Source organism: Lepus europaeus, chromosome Y, assembly GCF_033115175.1.
Source record: "Lepus europaeus isolate LE1 chromosome Y, mLepTim1.pri, whole genome shotgun sequence".
NCBI lineage: Eukaryota > Metazoa > Chordata > Mammalia > Lagomorpha > Leporidae > Lepus > Lepus europaeus.
Genome location: NC_084851.1, coordinates 2,930,619 through 2,952,372, shown reverse-complemented (window position 1 = coordinate 2,952,372; position 21,754 = coordinate 2,930,619). Strand labels below are relative to the sequence as shown.

The 21,754-nt window shown below is 37.7% G+C and overlaps 1 protein-coding gene across 1 annotated transcript in view; it reads right to left on the bottom strand.

The window, feature by feature from the left end:
* Nucleotides 1-5,441: 5,441 nt before the first annotated feature.
* The window catches only part of XKR3 (XK related 3), a 40,696-nt gene continuing 24,383 nt past the window's right edge, over nt 5,442-21,754 (bottom strand). The window contains exon 3 of the mRNA XM_062184643.1: nt 5,442-6,106. Within this exon, the coding sequence (XP_062040627.1) occupies nt 5,442-6,106 (665 nt within the window). The remainder of the gene's footprint in view (nt 6,107-21,754) is intronic.

Here is a 21,754-nt window from a genome sequence, read left to right as displayed (position 1 = left end):
TTAATATATACTAAATCAATCTTCTGTATATAAAGATAATTGAAAATGGATCTTGATGTGAATGGAATGGAGAGGGAGCAGGACATGGGAGGGGTATGAGGGGGAGGGAAATTGTGGTGAGGGGAAGTCATTGTAATCCACAAACTGTACGTTGGGAATTTATTTTTATTAAATAAAAATTTTTTTTAAAAAAAAGAAGACAGATCACAGGAAAGTATATAGTCAAACCAAAGAAAAGAAGAGAAAACTAGGAATCTAAAAAATATTGTTGGGAATCCGCAGGATACTATTAAAAAACTGAACATTCAGGTTCTAGGAGTTCCTGAAGGCATGGAGAAAGAGAAAGGATTAGAAGGCCTTTTTAGTGAGATACTAGCAGAAAAGTTCCTGGGTTTGTAGAAAGAAAGAGACATCCAAGTGCAAGAAGCACACAGAACTCCCAATAAACATGACCAGAAGAGATCATCACCATGACACACTGTAATCAAACTCACCACAGTGAAACAGAAATAGAATATTTAAAAATGTATAAGAAAGAAATGCCAGATTACTCTTAGAGAATCTCCAATTAGACTCACAGCAGATTTCTTATCAGAAACCCTACAGGCTAGGAGGGAAAGGCAAGATATAGCCCAAGTCCTAAGAGAAAACTGCCAACCCAGAATAGTAGACAATGGAAAGCTCTCATTTGTGAATGAAGGTGAAATAAAAGATCTTTCATAGAGGTTAGCACCATGGCTCAATAGGCTAATCCTCCTCCTAAATGCCAGCACCCCGGGTTCTAGTCCCAGTTGGGACCAGCACCAGATTCTGTCCCGGTTGCTCCTCTTCCAGTCCAGCTCTCTGCTGTGGCCCAGGAATGCAGTGGAAGATGGCCCAAGTCCTTGGGCCCTGCACTTGCATGGGAGACCAGGAGGAAGCACCTGGCTCCTGGCTTTGGATCACTGCAGTACACCAGCTGCAGCACGCCGGCTGCAGTTGCCATTAAGGGGTGAATCATTGGAAAAGGAAGACCTTTCTTTCTGTTTCTCTCTCACTGTCCACTCTGCCTGTCAAAAAAAAAAACCTTTCATAGCAAACAGAAATTAAAATAATTTCTTACCACTTGTCCAGCTCTGAAAAGATGTTAAAGATGTGTTACATGCAGAAACATGGTTATCAATTTAAAGAAGGTTAAGGAAGAAAGTCTCCCAGTAAAGGATCATAGAAAGTTCAAATTATATATTAGAAATATCTTTGAAAAAATGGCAGGACAAAGTAACTACTTATCAATAGTCACATTGAATATAAATGGCCTCAACTCACCTGTTAAAAGACACACTGGCTGAATGGATTAAAAAACAAAACACATTTGTTTGTTGCTTACAAGAAACACAACATTCCAACAAAGATGCATGCAGACTGAAAGTGAAAGGTTGGAAAAAGATATTCCACAACAAAAGAAACCAAAAAAAGCAGGTGTAGCCATATTAATATCAGACAAAATAAACTTTAACACAAAAACTGTTAAGAGAGACAAAGAGGGACACTATATAATGATTAAGAGATCAATTCAACAGCAAGATGTAACTATTATAAATGTATATGCACCTAATTACAGGGCACCAGTTTATTTAAAAGATATGTTATGGGACTTAAAGGGAGACTTACACTCCAATACAATAGTACTTTAATACTCCACTCTGAGAAATAGACAGATCAACCGGACAGAAGATCAACAAGGAAACAGCAGATTTAATCAATACTATGAACCACATGGGTCCAACAGATATCTATAGATATTTCATCCTACACTTAACAAATACACATTCTTCTCAGCGGTACATGGAACCTTCTCTAGGATTTACCACATTCTAGGCCATAGCGCAAGGCTCAGCAAATTTAAAAGAACTGAAATCATACTATGAATCTTCTCAGACCATAATGTAATGAAGCTGGAAAATCGCAACTCAGGAATTCCTAGAGCATATGCAAACACATGGAGATTGAACAACATGCTCCTGAATGAACAGTGGGTCATAGAAGAAATTAAAAGAGAAATAAAAAACTTTCTGGAAGTAAATGAAGATAACAACACAACATATCAAATCTTATGGGATACAGCAAAAGCAGTCTTAAGAGGAAAGATTATAGGCCGGCGCAGTGGCTCAACAGGCTAATCCTCTGCCTAGCGGCACCGGCACACTGGGTTCTAGTTCCGGTCGGGACACCGGATTCTGTCCCAGTTGCCCCTCTTCTAGGCCAGCTCTCTGCTATGGCCCGGGAGTGCAGTGGAGGATGATCCAAGTCCTTGGGCCCTGCACCCCATGGGAGACCAGGAGAAGCACCTGGCTCCTGCCATCGGATCAGCGCGGTGCGCCAGCCGCAGTGGCCATTGGAGGGTGAACCAATAGCAAAAGGAAGACCTTTCTCTCTGTCTCTTTCTCACTATCCACTCTGCCTGTCAAAAAAAAAAGAAATTCCACAACATCAAAAAAAAAAAAAAAAAAAACAACCCACTTAAGAGATGGGCCAAAGACCTCAAGAGACATTTTTCGAAAGACGAAATCCAAATGGCCAACAGACACATGAAAAAATGTTTAAGATCACTAGCAATCGGAGAAATGCAAATCAAAACCGCAATGAGGTTCCATCTCACCCCAGTGAGAATGGCTCACATTCAGAAATCTACCAACAACAGATGCTGCAGAAGATGTGGGAAAAAGGGACACTAACCCACTGTTGGTGGGAATGCAAACTGGTTAAGCCACTATGGAAGTCAGTCTGGAGATTCCTCAGAAACCTGAACATAACCCTACCATACAACCCAGCCACCCCACTCCTTGGAATTTACCCAAAAGAAATTCAATTGGTAAACAAAAAAGCCATCTGCACATTAATGTTTATTACAGCTCAATTCACAATAGCTAAGACCTGGAACCAGCCCCAATGCCCATCAACAGTAGACTGGATAAAGAAATTATGGGATATGTAAATGAAAACCGGTCATTTGCAACAATGGGGAGGAATCTGGAAAATATCATGCTGATATAAGCCAGTCCCAAAGAGACAAATATCACATGTTCTCCCTGATCAGTGATGCATAACTGAGCACCTAAAATGAAACCTATAGTAGTGAAAAGGACACTATGAGAAATGGTGACTCCATTAGCTCTTGTCCTGACTGTCAAGGAACAACTATTTTATTCCTTTTAGTATTTTTTGTTCTATAGTACTATTGTTTGAACTCTATAATTAACACACAATAATTCTTAGTTGTTTAAATTTAACTGAAAAGTGATCTCCATTAAATATAGGCATGGGAATAAGAGAGGGAGGAGATGAACAGTTTGGCACATGCTTACTTGGACTTACCCTTAATGGTAGAGAAAGAAACGTGCCAGGGTATTCTAGTTCAATCCCATCAAGGTGGCATGTACCAATGCCATCTCACTAGTCAAAGTGATCAGTTTCAGCTCATAATTGATCAAAAAGATAGGATTAAGTGTCTAAGGGATCACATAAATAAGACAAGTCTCTGTTAATACTAACTGAAAAAATTAAAAAGGAGAGAACAATCCAACATGGGAAGCGGGACACTCAGCAGACTCATAGAATGGCAGATGTCCTAAACAGCACTCTGCCCTCAAAATCAGCCCATAAGGCATTCAGGTATGGCTAAAAAGCCCATTAAAAGTATTTCAGGCATTGAAAGCCTAGACACTGTGGCAAAAAAGGACCTAAATGAAAGATCTCTGTGAGTGAGATCCCAGCAGAAAGAACGGACCATCAAAGAAGGAGGTACCTTTCTCTGAAGGGAGGAGAGAACTTCCATTTGACTATGGCCTTGTCTAAATAAGATCAGAGTTTGTGAACTCAAGAGGCTTCCATAGCCTTGACAGCTCATAACAAGAGCCTAGGGTGATTACTGACGCCATAAACAATAGTGTCAATAGTTAAATCAACAACAGGAGTCACTGTGTACTTACTCCCCATGTGGGATCTCTGTCCTTAATGTGTTGTAGTATGTGAATTGATAGTATAACAAGTACTGAAAGAGTACTTTACACTTTCTGTTTCTGTGTGGGTGCAAACTGTTGAAATCTTTACTTAGTACAGTATATAAAGGTAATTGAAAATGAATCTTGATGTGAATGGAATGGGAGAGGGAGCAGGAGATGGGAGGATTATGGGTGGGAGGGAGGTTATGGGGTAAATTCCACTATAATCCAAAAGTTGTACTTTGGAAATTATATTTATTAAATACAAGTTAAAAAATAAAACAATATCTTAAAAAAATAAAAAATGATTAACATCATCAGGCATCAGGTAAATGCACATTAGTACTTTATGAGGATTCTCTCCATATCTGAAAGAACAGTTATTCTCAAAAATGGTTAAGTATTGGCAAGGACAAAAGGTAAGATTTGAGATGGATGTAGCAATAAAGGAAACTTGTACACTGCTGGTGCAGATGTAAATTAGCATGTTAACTCATTCCAAAATGATTATTTCTAATGATAAATTTCAGTGTTTTATGATATATCAATATGGTGTTGCTTTTTGGTAGTCAAAATTAAAAGCAAAAGACAATTAATGATCCTTTTCATAATACTTCTTTGTAAGGTTTTTGTTATAAATACATGATGAAATCTATAGTGTTCAAAAATTCAATTCTTTGTGGGGCAGATGGACAGATAGAGAATTCCCATTCACTGGTATTCCATAAATGTTTACATGGACCTGGGCTAGAATGAGACCACATTGGAAGCAAGGAATTCAATTAATATTTCCAACATAATTGAGAGAACCAAATTACTTGTACTATAAACACTAATTCCAAGTGTTTGTATTAGTAGGGAATACTTAGGAATAGATATAGAACCCAAGCACTCTGCTGGGAAATTTGCAAGTCTTATTCAGAGTGTTATTTCTAGACCAACTGCCATCACCAATGCTCATTTTGAAATTTGATTACAGCTAGATTACAAATATGTGTGGCCAAATTAAAGACACAGGATTTAAAGGTACCTGAAGGGGAAATGGACTAGGCTATGATTATAGGTCCTGCAAAATTTTTGGCGAGAAATGGATTTTTAAAAGCAATTTCTGTAGAGCAACTGAAAATATAAAAACTAGGAGTTATTTATATTGAAGCAGTGACAGAATTCAAAGTCCTGTTCAGTTACAAGAGAAAAAGCAATTTTATTGGCAACTGTTTGCAACATTTTGCTGTATACTAAAAACATATAGTAAGATATTTTCTTACTAATATGAATGTCTTAATAAAATTCTGTTCAGCTCTTTGCTTGTGGCTCTGTGGAAGTCTTTCTTCTTTTTCTGGATTGTGAATAGCATTTACTTTCTTGAACAAAAAATACCCACTCCTTTTCCAAGGGAGACAAATTCTCAGCTTTCTAAAAACTATTTTAGATTATTTTAATCTATATGCTTACATAAAATCACATTGCTTCAGGCTGATTTTCAGAATGCTGTGGTAATGCTTTGTCTGATGACCCTGGATGCAAATACTGATAGAAGAGGAGCATAAAACCAATGGATAGCAGGTAAGTTAAGATGAGTAGCACAGCAATTAATGAGTCACAACAATTCAGTAAAGTTTTTCTTCCAAAGTACCTGAATACTAATACCATTATCACATTTTCTAGGAACCGAAAGATGTAATGTAGGGTTCTATGAATCCATTTCTGTCTTTTGTCAATTATTTCCTCATGTGATAACTGCAGTTTCACTGCTGACCAGCAGGAGAAGTCAATTGCTGCATATAGTAGAGTGATCACGATAAGTGTACATATTGGATAGAATCTCTTTTTCCTGTTGCTGGGAAGATGAGATCTACTTCTCCAAAACTCCAGCCATGGTGCCGAAAATGATATGAAATATATGATTAATAAAAATGGCACACTTTTTAGTTTTAGAGATGTGGTAAAAAGTACCAAAGTCACTACTCGCGAGGTAATCTCCAAACTACGCCATAACATGATGCACATGAAATGTACTGGATGTAACTGAAAATTAGTATTGTCGTACTTGATCTGGATGGTCAGTATATTGCAGAGAATGGCCCCATAAGTAACTGATATCAGAGAAAATGTCATCAACAGTGCTATTAAAAATAAACACAAAAATGTTAAAGACTGGTTTTGTTAAGTTATAATGATATTCTATTTTAAAGCAGTTATTTTAAAAACTCTCCATATCTTCCTCTCATTTATAGATCGGAAAGTCATTCACTTTGATATGTGTTATTAATATTCTAAAATCAGAGGCATAGTAAATATTATATAAAACAAATTTTACCTGAAAAAACATACTGTAAAGAGATAGTACATGTATATCTACACGTATACACACACATATGCACATTAACCTCCAAGTGAAAAATGCCATAAATCAAGTTGATTAAATTCAAATATGATAGTATACAAATAGTACAATATTAGAAATGTTAAAATTTAAAATAATAAAATCATGTGCATTTTGCCTTAAACTATGTTCTTTTTGGATCACTTACTAGAAGGAGAGAGCATCCGACAGAAGGGTAATATAACATAGAAATGTTTAATATTTTAGCAGGAAATAAAAATTAGTTCTGGAGTTAAATTCTAGAAATAGTTGACAAGTGTTACTGATAGAAATATTGGAGAAGAGGAATAAAATATTCCACAAATTAAAATACATAATTTTCAAGAGTATTTTGATAAATAAAATTTTGCATAAATAGCATATTTTATTTCAACTTCATTCTTATCCAAATTAGGCAAAACACACACACACACACACACAGGATAAAAAGACTTAAATAAGTTGAATAAATAACTACACTAAGTTCATTTGGAAGAAAGAGTAACAACTCTTTCAAATACAAAATTGTCATATTAAAATACCATATGTAAGGGGGCCGGTAAAGCTACTTTCTGCAGTGCTGGCATCCCATATGGGCACTGGTTCAAATCCCAGCTGCTCCACTTCTGATCCAGCTCTCTGCTATGGCCAGGAGAGCAATGGAAGATGGCCCAAGTCCTTAGGCCTCTGAACCTGTGTGGGAGACCTGAATAAAGCTCCAGACTCCTGGGTTTGGATTAGCACAGCTACAGCCATTGCAGCTAACTGAGGAGTGAATCAGCAGATGAATGCTCTCTCTCTCTCTCTGCATCTCCTTCTCTCACTATGTAACTCTTACTTTCAAACAAAAATACATAAATTTTTAAAACAAATAACCATATGTTATTCTTGAATATAAAGTTAAACTGAAAAAGAGACCAAATAGTCTTTCCTCATATAAATTAAAATGCAAAAATAAAAGAATTTCTCATTTATACTTTGAGAAATAGAGAAACTCCAAAACTGGCTGGTGCCATGGCTCACTTGGCTAATCCTCTGCCTGTGGCGCCAACACCCCGGGTTCTAGTCCTGGTTGGGGCACTGGGAACTAGTCATGGTTACTTCTCTTCTAGTCCAGCTCTCTGCTGTGGCCTGGGAGGGCAGTGGAGGTTGGTCCAAGTGCTTGGGTCCCTGCACCCCAATGGGAGACCAGGAGGAAGCACCCAGATCCTGGCTTTGAATCAGTGTAGCACCGGCCTTAGTGGCCATTAAGGAAGTGAACCAACGGAAGGAAGACCTTTCTCTCTCTCACTGTCTGTAACTCTACCTGTCAAGAAAAAAAAAAAAGAACCATAGCCAAACATTGTTAACTTTAAAAATAAAAAAGAAACCCCAAAACTATTAGCATTCTTTAGTATATTTATGAACAGTGATTAAAATAAATGACCTATATTGCATTTAGGAAAGTAAAATTAAACAACAAATTAAAGTTTCTGAAGTACAAACAAAAAATGAATAAAGGAATTAAAGCAGATCTTTAAAAATTCTAAACTAATTGTGTATATAAATTTAAAAACTATAAGAATAAAGAGGATATACATTTCTAATATAAAGTTTTAATAATAAAAATAAGTCAACTAAAGATTACAATGTAGATGACCAAATAATGTGTAAACACACTAACTTCAGCTACTATGAAATATGAAAAGCACATATGAAGAATCACATTACCAAAGATCTGAATGAGAGAAATTTTTGGTGAAAAACCAAAGGAACAATAAGACTCCTTGAGGAAAATTCTTGAGTTGCCAAGAGAGAGAAGAGACACCATTGCAGCCAGTTGTGTGGCAAAGCCAACTACCAACTGTGAATTGCCACCATAGTACAACAACGTAAGAATAAATAATGGAATGCCCCACCACTTACAGTTTTAGCTGAGAGGTAATTCCACATTCAATCAACTTTGACTTCAGATGGGCAACTGAAAGGCTTACAGCAAGAAATGGCCTTGCTTCTTTCCCTCCTGTAGAGCACCATATTTGTCAGCAAAAGTGCAGCACTCTGCTGTTCTGCTTCTACCAGTATTAGAATCAACATGAGGACAAGACACCATCTTTTTAAGATATGGGAGCAGACTGCAGTAGCCCATGTCATTGGTGATATCGCCTGGAAGAGAACCTTGTAACAACATGGACTGAATCCAGCCTGGAGTGTTAGCAGGGAGTAGGGTGTCCACCTAAACCTATGAAATGAGAGCACATTACCTACTTCTCACCCCTCAACAAGGGCTACCAGAGAACATCAGAAAAGAAGCAGCATCTTTTTTTTTCTTTTTTTCTTTTTGACAGGCAGAGTGGACAGAGAAAGAGACAGAGAGAAAGGCCTTCCTTTTCCATTGGTTCACTCCGCAGTGGCCACTGCAGCTGGTGCACTGCGGCCGGAGCACCACGCTGATCCAAAGCCAGGAGTGAGGTGATTCTCCTGGTCTTCCATGCAGGTGCAGGGCCTAAGCACTTGGGCCATCCTCCACTGCATGCCCCAGGCCACAGCAGGGAGCTAGACAGGAAGAGGAGTGACCAGGACAGAATCCGACACCATGACTGAGACTAGAACCCTGTGTGCCAGCGCTGCAAGCAGAGGATTAGCCTAGTGAGCCACGGCACTGGCCAGAAGCAGCATTTTAAAAGGTGAATAAATCCTTCCACACTTGTATATGTGTGATTTCGGGATTGTGTATGAGGGTTAAATACACAGTCCCATTGACTTTGAGTCTGGCCTGGAGGGTTATCAAGTAGCTCCCCAACTCTCACCTCTATATACCTGGTGCTTGTTACTTAAAGTGCCAAGGCAGAATACTGACAGGCAGCTGGCTCTAGTAACATTTGGTTCTCTCCATAGATGGAGTAGCCTATCAGGTCTGAGAGTGGATTTGCTCTTCTCTTGTGACTGTGAAGCCTTGTGTGATATAACTGTAGGAATGCTATGACCATATGAAAGGGCCTGGAGTCTAGCTGGGGCTCTTGAGAAATCACTGTTTCTGGCTTCAGAGGCTTTGAGTCCCCAGAGTCTCTGGAGTGGGTCATTGTAGAAGGTCCTATGCTCACACAAGGGGACTGCCCAGGTCCTTTTTGTAGTTCCTGTGAATGCATGGGTGAGATATGTAACCACTGTGGGCTCAGCCTGGATACTGATAATCTTGGCAGAGAGGAGATAAGATAATAATCATACTAGCGAATGTGATCATACCCTCCCCCAGATGATAATAAAGATCTGCCATGACCTACATGGGTACCACCGTGGACTCTAACACCATAACAAAGCACTGAATAGAGATCCAAGGTACCACCCAGCACACACCTCTGAATATTTATTGAATGAGCAAATATTTTATTAAGCAACATAAGCATATTTCAAAGATAAAGCCATCATAGGACAACAAAAACCTGTACTTCAACAAATGCCTAAAAATAAATGTAGAAATATGAGAAACATCAACAAGGAAGATAATGAAACTCTGCAAAGGAACACAACACTTCAATGGTAAACTGTGATGATAAAAAGAATGATAAAATGCTTTAAAAGAAACTCAAAATAATGATCAAAAGATTATTCAAAAGCAGCAAGAAGCAAATTGATGAATTAAAGAAAACTATAAATGACATGATGAGCATTTTTCCCATGAGGCAGCATTATTGAAGAGACATCAAACAAAAAATATTAAAAATGGATAATTCAATGTGTCAAACAAAAAATAGTGTAGATTTTCCACACCAGATTTTATGAGACAGAAGGAAAAACATCTGAAATAGAAGATAAACCTTCAGAAATATCTCAAGCCAAAAAGCAAAAAAAGGGGCAGAGCCAAGATGGCGGAGAGTGAGAGCATGCACCAGCAGTCTGGGAAAGATAGTTTAACAAAAGTGGAGTTACTGTACCCCAGGAAGAGACTCATAAAAAAAAAACTGCAGAGGAGACTCTTCCGGATCTAGTGGATGTGACACAGAAGACCTATGGCAGAGCAAGGTGGCCCACTGCCGCACCAAGCTGTGCCGCTTGACTAGAGCCATGAGAGAGGAGCCGCAGGAGTGGGGAACCCAGCCAGCCCAGCCAAAGAAGCCCAACCACAAAATTTGAGACCTGGCGCTGGAAGGAGAGGTAACCCCAGACATTGGCCGGGAAGGTTAGAGCGTGGTCTGAAGTCACACAGGGGGGAAGTGTACCAGGCTGACTGGAGGAGAGAAAAAAAAGCGAATAAATAGAGGGAACCAGCAGGGTCACTAGCCTATCACCACTCCCTTACAAAGAGCAGGCACCATTTTACATATGTAAAACAAACTCCATAACCTAGGCAACCCGGTGAATGTGTGGAATTTCTTCCCAAATGAGTCTAAAAAAGAGAGAGAGAGAGAAAGAGAGAGAGAGAGCAAGATAGCAAGCCAGAGAACAATCTGGATGAGTCACATTGGGCACACTCTTAACCCTGAAGAACCAAACAGAGCTCCTTGGCCACACACAGTAAAGCCTCTAAGGATCCATCAAAATCAGGCAGTCCAAATACTATAGAGTCAAAGTATAATGAGATAAAACACCACAGCGAAGGAAACAAGGAACACCTCCAAGATGCCAAACAAACGTAAAAGCAAGGTAAAAAGAGCAAGGAAGACACTATGATGACCCTAAATGAAAAAGACACCCCAATTCAAGATTATGAAGATGATAGATACAAGAAATGCAAGAAGCAGATCTCAAAAAATTGGTAAGATCATTAAGAAGCTCTCAAAAACAAATTCTTGAACTACAGAAATCCTTAATGGACAAGACAGAAAATCCCTCTCATGAAAATGAAATATTAAGGAGGAATCAAAATGAAATGAAACAACTAGTAGAACAAGAAACTGTGATAGTGACAAGAAATCATAATGAAATGAAGAATTCATTAGAACAAATGACAAACACATTAGAGAGCATTAAAAACAGAATGGGTGAAGCAGATGAGAGAATATAGGACTTAGAAGACAGAGAACAGGAAAGGAAACAGTCAAATCAAAGAAAAGAAGTGGAAATAAGAAATCTAAAAAATATTGTCGGGAATCTACAGGATACTATTAAAAAACCGAACATTTGGGTCCTAGGAGTTCCTGAAGGCATGGAGAGAGAGAAAGGATTAGAAGGCCTTTTTAGTGAGATACGAGCAGAAAGTTTCCCAGGTTTGGAGAAGGACAGAGACATCCTAGTACAGGAAGCTCATAGAACCCCTAATAAACAAGACCAAAAGAGACCCTCACCATGACACATTGTAATTAAACTCACCACAGTGAAACATAAAGAAAAGATTCTAAAATGTCCAAGAGAGAAATGCCAGATTACTCTCAGAGGATCTCCAATTAGATTCACAGCTCACTTCTCATCAAAACCCTACAGCTAGGAGGGAATGGTGAATTATAGCCCAGGTACTAAGAGAGAAAAACTGCCAGCCCAGAATATTATATCCTGTAAAGCTCTCATTTTTGAACGAAGGTGAAAGAAAGACCTTTCACAGCAAACAGAAACTGAAAGAATTTATCGCCACTCATGCAGCCCTAGAAAGATGCTTAAAGATGTGTTGCACTCAGAAACACAGAAACACGGTCATCAATATGAAAGAAGGTAAAGGAAGGAAACCTCACAGCAAAAGATCACAGGAAAGCCAAAAATGGTAATGCAAAGTGACTACTTACCAATAGTCACATTAAACGTTAAAGGCCTGAACAAACCAGTTAAAGCACAAATATTGGCTGATGGGGTTAAGGAACAAAACCCATCTTTATGCTGCTTACAAGAAACTCATCTTTCTAACAAAGATGCACACAGACTGAAGGTGAAAGGCTGGAAAAAGATATACCATGCCAACAGAAATGAAAAAAGAGCAGGTGTAGCCATCTTAATATCGGACAGCATAAACTTTACCACAAAAACTGTTAGGAGAGACAAAGAGGGGCACTATATAATGATTAAGGGATCCATTCAACAGGAAGATATAACGATTATCAACGTATATGCACCTAATTACAGGGCACCAGCTTATTTAAAAGACTTGTTAAGGGAATTAAAGGGAGACTTAGACCCCAACACAATAGTACTGGGGGACTTCAATATTCTCAGAAATACACAGATCAACAGGACAGAAGATCAACAAGGAGACATTAGATTTAAATGACACTATAGCTCAAAAGGACCTAACAGATATCTACAGAACATTTCATCCTACATCTAAGGACTTTACATTCTTCTCAGCAGTACATGGAACCTTCTCTAGGATTGACCACATACTAGGCCATAAAGCGAGTCTCAGCAAATTCAAGAGAATTAGAATCATACCATGCAGCTTCACAGACCACAAAGGAATGAAGTTGGAAATTAGCAACTCGGGAATCCCTAGAGCATATGCAAACACACGGAGACTGAACAACATGCTCCTGAATGAACAATGGGTCTAGAAGAAATTAAAAAAGAAATCAAAAATTTTCTGGAAGTAAATGAGGATAACAGCACAACATACCAAAACCTATGGGATACAACAAAAGCAGTGTTAAGAGGAAAGTTTATATCAATAGTTGCCTACATGAAGAAATTGGAAAGGCACCAAATAGATGAGCTTTCAAGTCATCTCAAGGATCTAGAAAATCAGCAGCAAACCAGACCTAAAGCTAGTAGGAGAAGAGAAATAATTAAAATCAAAGAAGAAATCAACAGGAATGAATCGGAAAAAGCATTACAAAAAATAAGCCTAAGAACGAGCTGGTTTTTTGAAAAAAATAAGCAAAATTGATAGCCCATTGGCCAAACTACCTAAAAAAAGAAGAGAAAAGACCCAAATCAAGATAATCAGAGATGAAAAAGAAACGTAACAATAGACACCACAGAAATAAAAAGAATCATTAGAAATTACTACAAGGGCTTGTATGCCAGAAAACAGGGAAATCTATCAAAAATGGATAGATTCCTGAACACATATAACCTACTTAAATTGAACCAGGAAGACAGAAAACCTAAACAGACCCATAAAGGAGACAGAAATTGAAACAGTAATAAAGGCCTTATCAACAAAGAAAAGCCCAGGACCAGATGGATTCACTGCTGAGTTCTACCAGACATTCAGAGAATTAACTCCAATTCTCCTCAAACTATTCAGAGCAATCGAAAAAGAGGGAATGCTCACAAATTCTTTCTATTAAGCCAGCATCACCTTAATTCCTAACAAAGAAAAAGATGAAGCACTGAAAGAGAATTGCAGACCAATATCCCTGATGAACATAGATGCAAAAATCCTCAATAAAATTCTGGCCAATAGAATGCAACATCACATTAGAAAGATCATCCACCCAGACCAAGTGGGACTTATCCCTGGTATGCAGGGATGGTTCAATGTTTGCAAAATAATCAACGTGACACACCACATTAACAGACTGCAGAAGAAAAACCATATGATTCTCTCAATAGACGCTGAGAAATCATTAGATAAAATACAACACCCTTTCATGATGAAAACCCTAAGCAAACTGGGTATAAAAGAAACATTCCTCAATACAATCAAAGCAATTTATAAAAAATGAACAGCCAGAATCCTATTGAATGGGGAAATGTTGGAAGCATTTCCACTGAGATCTGGTACCAGACAGGGATGCCCACTCTCACCACTGATATTCAATATAGCTATCGAAGTTTTAGTCAGAGCTATTAGGCAAGAAAAAAAAATTAAAGGGATACAAATTGGGAAGGAAGAACTCAAACTAGCCCACTTTGCAGATGATATGATTCTTTATTTAGGGGACCCAAAGAACTCTACTAAGAGACTACTGGAACTCATCAAAGAGTTTGGCAAAGTAGCAGGATATAAAATCAATGCAGAAAAATCAACAGCCTTTGTATACACAGGCAATGCCACGGCTGAGGAAGAACTTCTAAAATCAATCCCATTCACAATAGCTACAAAAACATTCAAATACCTTGGAATAATCTTAACCAAGGACATTAAAGATCTCCACGATGAAAATTACAAAGCCTTAGAGAAAGAAATAGAGAGGATACCAAAAAATGGAAAAATCTTCCATGCTCATGGATTGGAAGAATCAACATCATCATATTGTCCATTCTCCCAAAAGCAATTTACAGATTCAATGCAATACCAATCAAAATACCAAAGACCTTCTTCTCAGATCTGGAAAAAATGATGTTGAAATTCATATGGAGACACAGAACAACTCGAATAGCCAAAGCAATCTTGTACAACAAAAACAAAGCCAGATGCATCACAATACCAGATTTCAGGACATACTACAGGACAGTAGTTATCAAAACATCATGGTACTGGTACAGATACAGGTGAATAGACCAATGGGAGAGAATAGAAACACCAGAAATGAACGCAAACATCTACAGCCAACTCATATTTGATCAAGGATCCAAAATTAATCCCTGGAGTAAGGACAGTCTATTCAATAAATGGTGCTGGGAAAACTGGATTTTCTCATGCAGATGCATGAAGCAGATCCCTACCTTTCACCTTACACAAAAATTCACTCAACATGGACTAAGACTTATATCTTCGACTCAACACCATCAAATTATTAGAGAGCATTTAGAAACCCTGTAAGATATAGGCACAGGTAAAGACTTCTTGGAAAATACCCCAGGAGCACAGGCAGTCAAAGCCAAAAATAACTATTGGGATGGCATCAAACTGAGAAGTTTCTGTACTGCAAAAGAAACAATCAGGAAAGTGAATATGAAACCGACAGAATCGGAAAAAAATATTTGCAAACTACACAACAGATAAAGAGTTCATAACCAGAATCTACAAAGAAATCAAGAAACTCCACAACATCAAAATAAACAACCCATTTAAGAGATGGGTCAAAGAGCTCAAGAGACATCTTTCCAAAGTGGAAAAACAAATGGCCAACAGACACATGAAAAAATGTTCAAGATCACTAGCAAGCAGAGAAATGCAAATCAAAACCACAATGAGGTTACACCTCACCCTAGTGAGAATGGTTCACATTCAGAAATCTACCAACAACAGATGCTGAAGAGGATGTGGGGAAAAAGGGACACTAACCCGCTGTTGGTGGGAATGCAAACTGGTTAAGCCACTATGGAAGTCAGTCTGGAGATTCTTCAGAAACCTGAACATAACCCTACCATACAACCCAGCCATCCCACTCCTTGGAATTTACACAAAGGAAATTAATTTGGCAAATAAAAAAGCCATCTGCACATTAATGTTTATTGCAGCTCAATTCACAATAGCTAAGACCTGGAACCAACCCAAAAGCCCATCAACAGTAGACTGGATAAAGAAATTATGGGACATGTACTCTATAGAATACTATACAGCAGGCAAAAACAATGAAACCCAGTCATTTGCAACAAGATGTAGTGATCTGGAAAGCATCATGCTAAGTGAATTAAGCCAGTCCCAAAGAGACAAATATCATTTGTTTTCCCTGATCGGCGACAACTAACAGCACCACAGGGAAACCTGTGGAATTGTAATGGAAGCTATGAGAAATAGTGACTTGATCAGATCTTGTGCTGACTGTTGATGTACAATGTAATACTTTATACATTTTAGTATTTTTTTATTCTAGTACTAGCAGTTGAACTCTGTAATTAACACACCATTATTCTTAGGTGTTTAAATCTTAACTGAAAAGTGATCCCGGTTAAATATAAGAATGAGAAAAAGAGAGGGAAGAGATGTACAATTGGGAACATGCAAAATCGAACTTGCCCCAAACAATGGAGTTAGAATCGTGCCAGGGGATTCCAATACAATACCATCAAGGTGACATGTACCAATGCCATCTCACTATTCCAAGTGATCAATTTCAGTTCACAATTGATCACACTGATAGATTTAAGAGTCAAAGGGATCACACAAATAAGACTAGTGTCTGCTAATACTAACTGATAAAACCAAAAAGGGAGAGAATGATCCAACATGGGAAGAGGGAGACACAGAAGACTCATAGAATGGCAGATGTGCTAATAGCACTCTGGTCTCAGAATCAGCCCTTAAGGCATTTGGATTGGGCTGAAGAGCCTATGAGAGTATTTTAGGCATGGAAATCCAAGACACTCTGGAAAAAAGAAGAAGAAGAAGAAGAAGAAGAAGAAGAAGAAGAAGAAGAAGAAGAAGAAGAAGAAGAAGAAGAAGAAGAAGAAGAAGACCTAAATGAAGGATCTCAGCGCTTATGATCCCAGTGGAAAGAACAGGGCCATCAAAGAAGGAGGTACCTTTCTCTGAAGGGAGGAGAGAACTTCCACTTTGACTATGGCCCTGTCGGATAGGATCCAAGTTGGCGAACCCTAAAGGCTTCCATAGCCTCATCAACCCATGACTAGAGCCTCGGGATATTACTGACGCCATAAACAAGAGTGTTAAATTGTTAAATCAACATCAGGAGTCACTGTCTACTTACGTCCCATGTGGGATCTGTCCTTAATGTGTTGTCCAATGTGAAGTAATGATATAGCTAGTACTGAAACAATATTTTTACACTTTGTGTTTCTGTGTGGGTGCAAACTGATGAAATTTTTACTTAGTATATACTAAAGTGATCTTCTGTATATAAAGATAATTGAAAATGAAAAAAACAAAACAAAACAAAAAACTTGGTGTTAAATTGGAAATTACATAGAAAAATAATCAAACTTTTTTAAAAAAAATTATCATGCAGGATCTATGTCATTAATGTGATGTACACTGTTATTTAATGCTATAACTAGTACTCCAACAGTATTTTTTCACTTTGGGTTGCTATGTGAGGGCAAACTGTTGTAATCTTTTTATATACTAAACTGATTTTCTGTATATAAAGAGAACTGAAAATGAATCTTGATGTGAATGGAAGGGGAGAGCGAGTGGGAAAGGAGAGGGTTTCAGGTGGAAGTGAAGTTATGGTGGGGGGGAGCCATTGTTATCTATAAGCTGTACTTTGAAAATTTATATTCATTAAATAAAAGATAAATAAAATAATATATATATATTTTAAAAAGCAAAAAAATTAGCTTTCAAGTCTATTGGGATATTATCAAATGACTCAGCATACAGGTTGCAGGAGTTCCTAAAGGAGTGAATGGAAAGAATGATTATAAGGCCTATTCAGTGAAATAATAACAGAAAACTACCCCAATTTGGAGAAAGAAAGGGATATCCATATACAAGAAAAACAGAATCAATAGAGATGACCAGAAAAGATTCTCTGCATGAAACATTATTCTCAAAGTTTCAACAGTAAAATATATGGAAAATATTCTAAATAGTGCATGAGAAACATGCCAAAATACCTTAAGAGGATCTGAAATGGAGTTACAAATGATTTCTCATCAGAAATATTACAGATGGGATGGACTTATAGACATAGTCCAAGTGCCGAAAGACAAGAAATTCAATCCAGAATGCTGTACCCTGCAAAGCTCTCATTTACTAATGAAAGTAAAATAAATACCTTCTGTAACAAAAAATTGAATTTGTCACCACTATACATCCTTACAAATGATAAGACATAGAACACACAGAAAATTATAATTATGAAAGAATGTGAAGGCAGAAAATCTAGTAAAAGTGTAAAGGAAATAAAAATCAATCATAATATTTATGGAAAGTGGCAGGACCATGTCATTAATAACCAACAGTAACCTTGAATGTAAAAGGGCTAAATTCTACAATTACAAGAAACAGAATGACTGAATGGATTGAAAAAAAATAAGATTCTTCTAATTATTGCCTACAAGAAACACAGCTCACCAATAAAGATACATATCTATGGACACTGATATAAAAACTCTCAACAAAATACTAGCTAGTTGATTCAAACATGTCAGAAATATCATTTACCTGGAATTCGTCCATGGTATGTAGGAATGTTTCAAACATGCAAAACCACTGAGAGAGAAAATTGGTTGAAACTCAACATAAATGAAATTAACAATTCAGTTAAGAAGTGAGCCAAAGACAAAAACAGATATTTTTCTTTTTTTCTTTAAAGATTTAATTATTTACTTGAAATTTTGAGTTCCACAGAAAGAGGAGAGGCAAAGAGAGAGGGAGAGGTCGTTCATTTGCTGGTTCACTCTCTAATTGGCCACAATGGCTGGAACTGTTCTGATCCAAAGCCAGGAGCTTCTTCCATGTCTCCCACATGAGTATAAGGGCCCAAGGACTTGGGCCATCTTCTACTGTTTTCCCAGGCCTAAGCAAGAGCTGGATCAGAAGTGGAGCAGCTGGGACTCAAACTGACACCCATATGGGATGCCGACACTACAGGAAGTAGTTTTACCCACTATGACAAAACACAGTCCCTAAACAGATATTTTTCAAAGGAGGAAATCCAAATGGCCAACAGACACATGAAAAAATACTCAGGATTACTAGGTCTGGGAAATGCAAACCAAAACCACAATATAGTTTCACCTCAACCCCATAGAATGGCTTGCATACAGAAATCAATAAACAACAAATTCCGGTGAAGATGTGGGAGAAAAGGTACCCTAATCCACTGTTGGTAGGAATGTAAACTTGTAAAGCCATTATGGTAGAGAATATGGAGATTCCTCAGAAATCTTAATATAGACCTACCATGTTTCCCAGCCATCACACTCTTGGGAATTTATCCAAAGGAAATGAAATCAGCATATGAAAGAGTAATCTGCACTTCCATGTTTATTGTGGCTCAATTCACAATAGCTGAGACATGGGATCAACCCAAATTCCTGTCAACTAAACACTGGATAGAAATTATGGGATATTTATATCATGGGATACTACACAGTAATAAAAAATGGAATCTGGTAATCTGCAACAAGTTGGATTAACCTGGAAAACATTATACTTAGTGAAATAAGACAGTCCCAAAGGGGCAAACACAATATGTTCTCTCTCATCAATGATAACTAACAGTGCACCTAAAATGCAATCTATAGAAGTGAATTTGACACATTGAGAAGAAATTACCTTGAACACTCCTTGTACTGACTGTTGAGGAAGAGTTATTTTTTATTTTATATATTGGAACTCTTTACTTAACACAGAATTAATCACAGGTGTACAAAATTAATTGAAAATAGATCTTAGTAAAAAGTAAGAGTGAGAATAAGATAGGGAGGAGATAAGAGCCACCTCTTATCTGTGGGTGGGAGGGTGGGCACAGTGAGAAGAGTCACCATGTTCCTAAAGTAGTAATTATTAAATGTATGAAACTTGTAACTGTAAAGCTGTATATAGTTCTGCATACATCCCTATGGACTTACTTCTAAATGTACAATTAAAAATTTGACATGAGATGCCAAATGCCCATAAGTACGGGTGGAGAAGCAATGAGAATAAAGGGGGAAAAAAGAAAAGAAAAAAGTGAAAGATGACCGTATAGTGGTGGGATGCTCTGAGTCATGCAGGGAAAAACAAATAATCAAAGAGTAGAGGGGATACAAGCATGGGGTGGAATCATGAATAGATCATGTGGAGTGGCCCTGGAGTCCACCAGAGATTGCTCAGGTCCACACTGTAGGAAGTAGAGAGGAGCCTGAAGTGCTGAGAAGGAATGGTGCAGAGACCCAGCAAGGAGATAGTCACCACTCTCTCAGCAAATGAGGTAAGAGGTTGCTAGTCAACAAAGATACAGACACTGATGAGTGGCAAAGTCTGGTGAACAGTGCTCAGAGCACTAAGTGGGAAGAAGGAGAAATTCTGGGGGATGGACAGAGAGGACAAACATGCCACCATCCTCTCCATATTGATTATCTACATTTTTGAGTGCAGGCAGTGGGCTACCACTTTTGCCTCCCAAGTAAAAATCCATCATGTGGGGGCCACCTCACAACACACAGCACTTGGGAACAAGGACCACAACAATTCAGAGTAACCTCCCCTCACCATGCAGGTTGTACAACAACAAATAAAACTAAATACTATAAACCCAAGCTCATTTTAGGAACAAAGGAGCAGGGAGCCCAGCCTCAGAAGCCAAAGCTTAGTACACCAAATCCCTGGCACCTGCCTCCATAAGGACCCAGATATAACAAAGCTCCAGGAGATGAAGCTGCATGCTTACACTGGCAACTGACACAGGTACATAGCCGCTCATAGCAGAGGGAAATCAATTCAAAATAAAACCAATCAGAAACCAAAGAGAAATACTAAAGAACAAAAGAAAAATCCAGAACAAGAATAATGAAAAACCTTTCAACTTGCCAGTGGATCAATCTAAATCTTCAATAATGGAAACTGAAGAAGAAATTGAGACTGTACCAAAAAAGAATTCAGAAAATTAATAATAAGATTACCTAGAAGTAATCAGAAACAAATTCAAGATCTGAATGAAAAGCACTCCTAAGAAACTGAGATTCTAAAGAGAAGCCAAAATGAAATATTGGAAATGAAAACTTCAATTGACCAGATAAAAATGCCATGTATCCTCTCAGAAATAGATTAGATGAAATAGAAGAGCACATATCACAACTTGAAGACAAACTCACAGAAATAATACAGTCAGCACAAACACAAGAAGAAGAAATTAGTAAACTAATAATCATGGTCAGAGATTTAAAGATTCTATGAAGGAATCCAACATATGGATCCTAGCAGTTCCAGAAGGTATGGAAAGAGAAAACAGATTAGGACTTCTTAAAGTAATTATATCAGAAAACTTTCTCAATAGGCAGATTGAAAGAGACATATAAGTACAAGAAATACAGAGAACTCCCAACATACATGACCAGAAAATAAATTTACCATGACACATTGTGACAACACTCCACTCAGTAAAACACAAAGAACAGATCTTACAATGTGCCAGAGAGAAACAACAAATCACTTTCAGAGGTAATCCAATTAGACTCATCCTGGACTTCTCATTGCGAACCCCACAGGCAAGGAGACAATGGCAAGATATATTCCAAATCCTAACAGAAAAAATGATAAACCCAGATTAATGAACCCACAAAAACTATCATTTATGAATGAAGGAGAAATAAGGATTTTCCACAACAAACAAAATTGAAAGAATTTGTATCTTCATATCTAACACTAATACACTTGCTCAAGGATATATTACACACAGAAACAGAAACTTCACTGCAAAAGAAATGAACAGAGAAAATGATCAAACATGAGTATGAATGAAATAAAAAGTAACATAAATTAATACTTAAGGAAACATGACAGAGAAAACACAGTATTTAACAATAGTCACACTGAATGTAAATCATTTCCACTCCCTAGTTAAAAGACACAGATTATCTAAATGAATTTTAAAAAAAAAATCTATCTGCTGACTGCAAGAAACACACCTACACCTATCAACAAAGATGCATGCAGACTGAAAGTGAAAGCATGGAAAAAGATATTCCATGTTAACAGAAACCAAAAAAGAGCTGGTATGGCCATCCT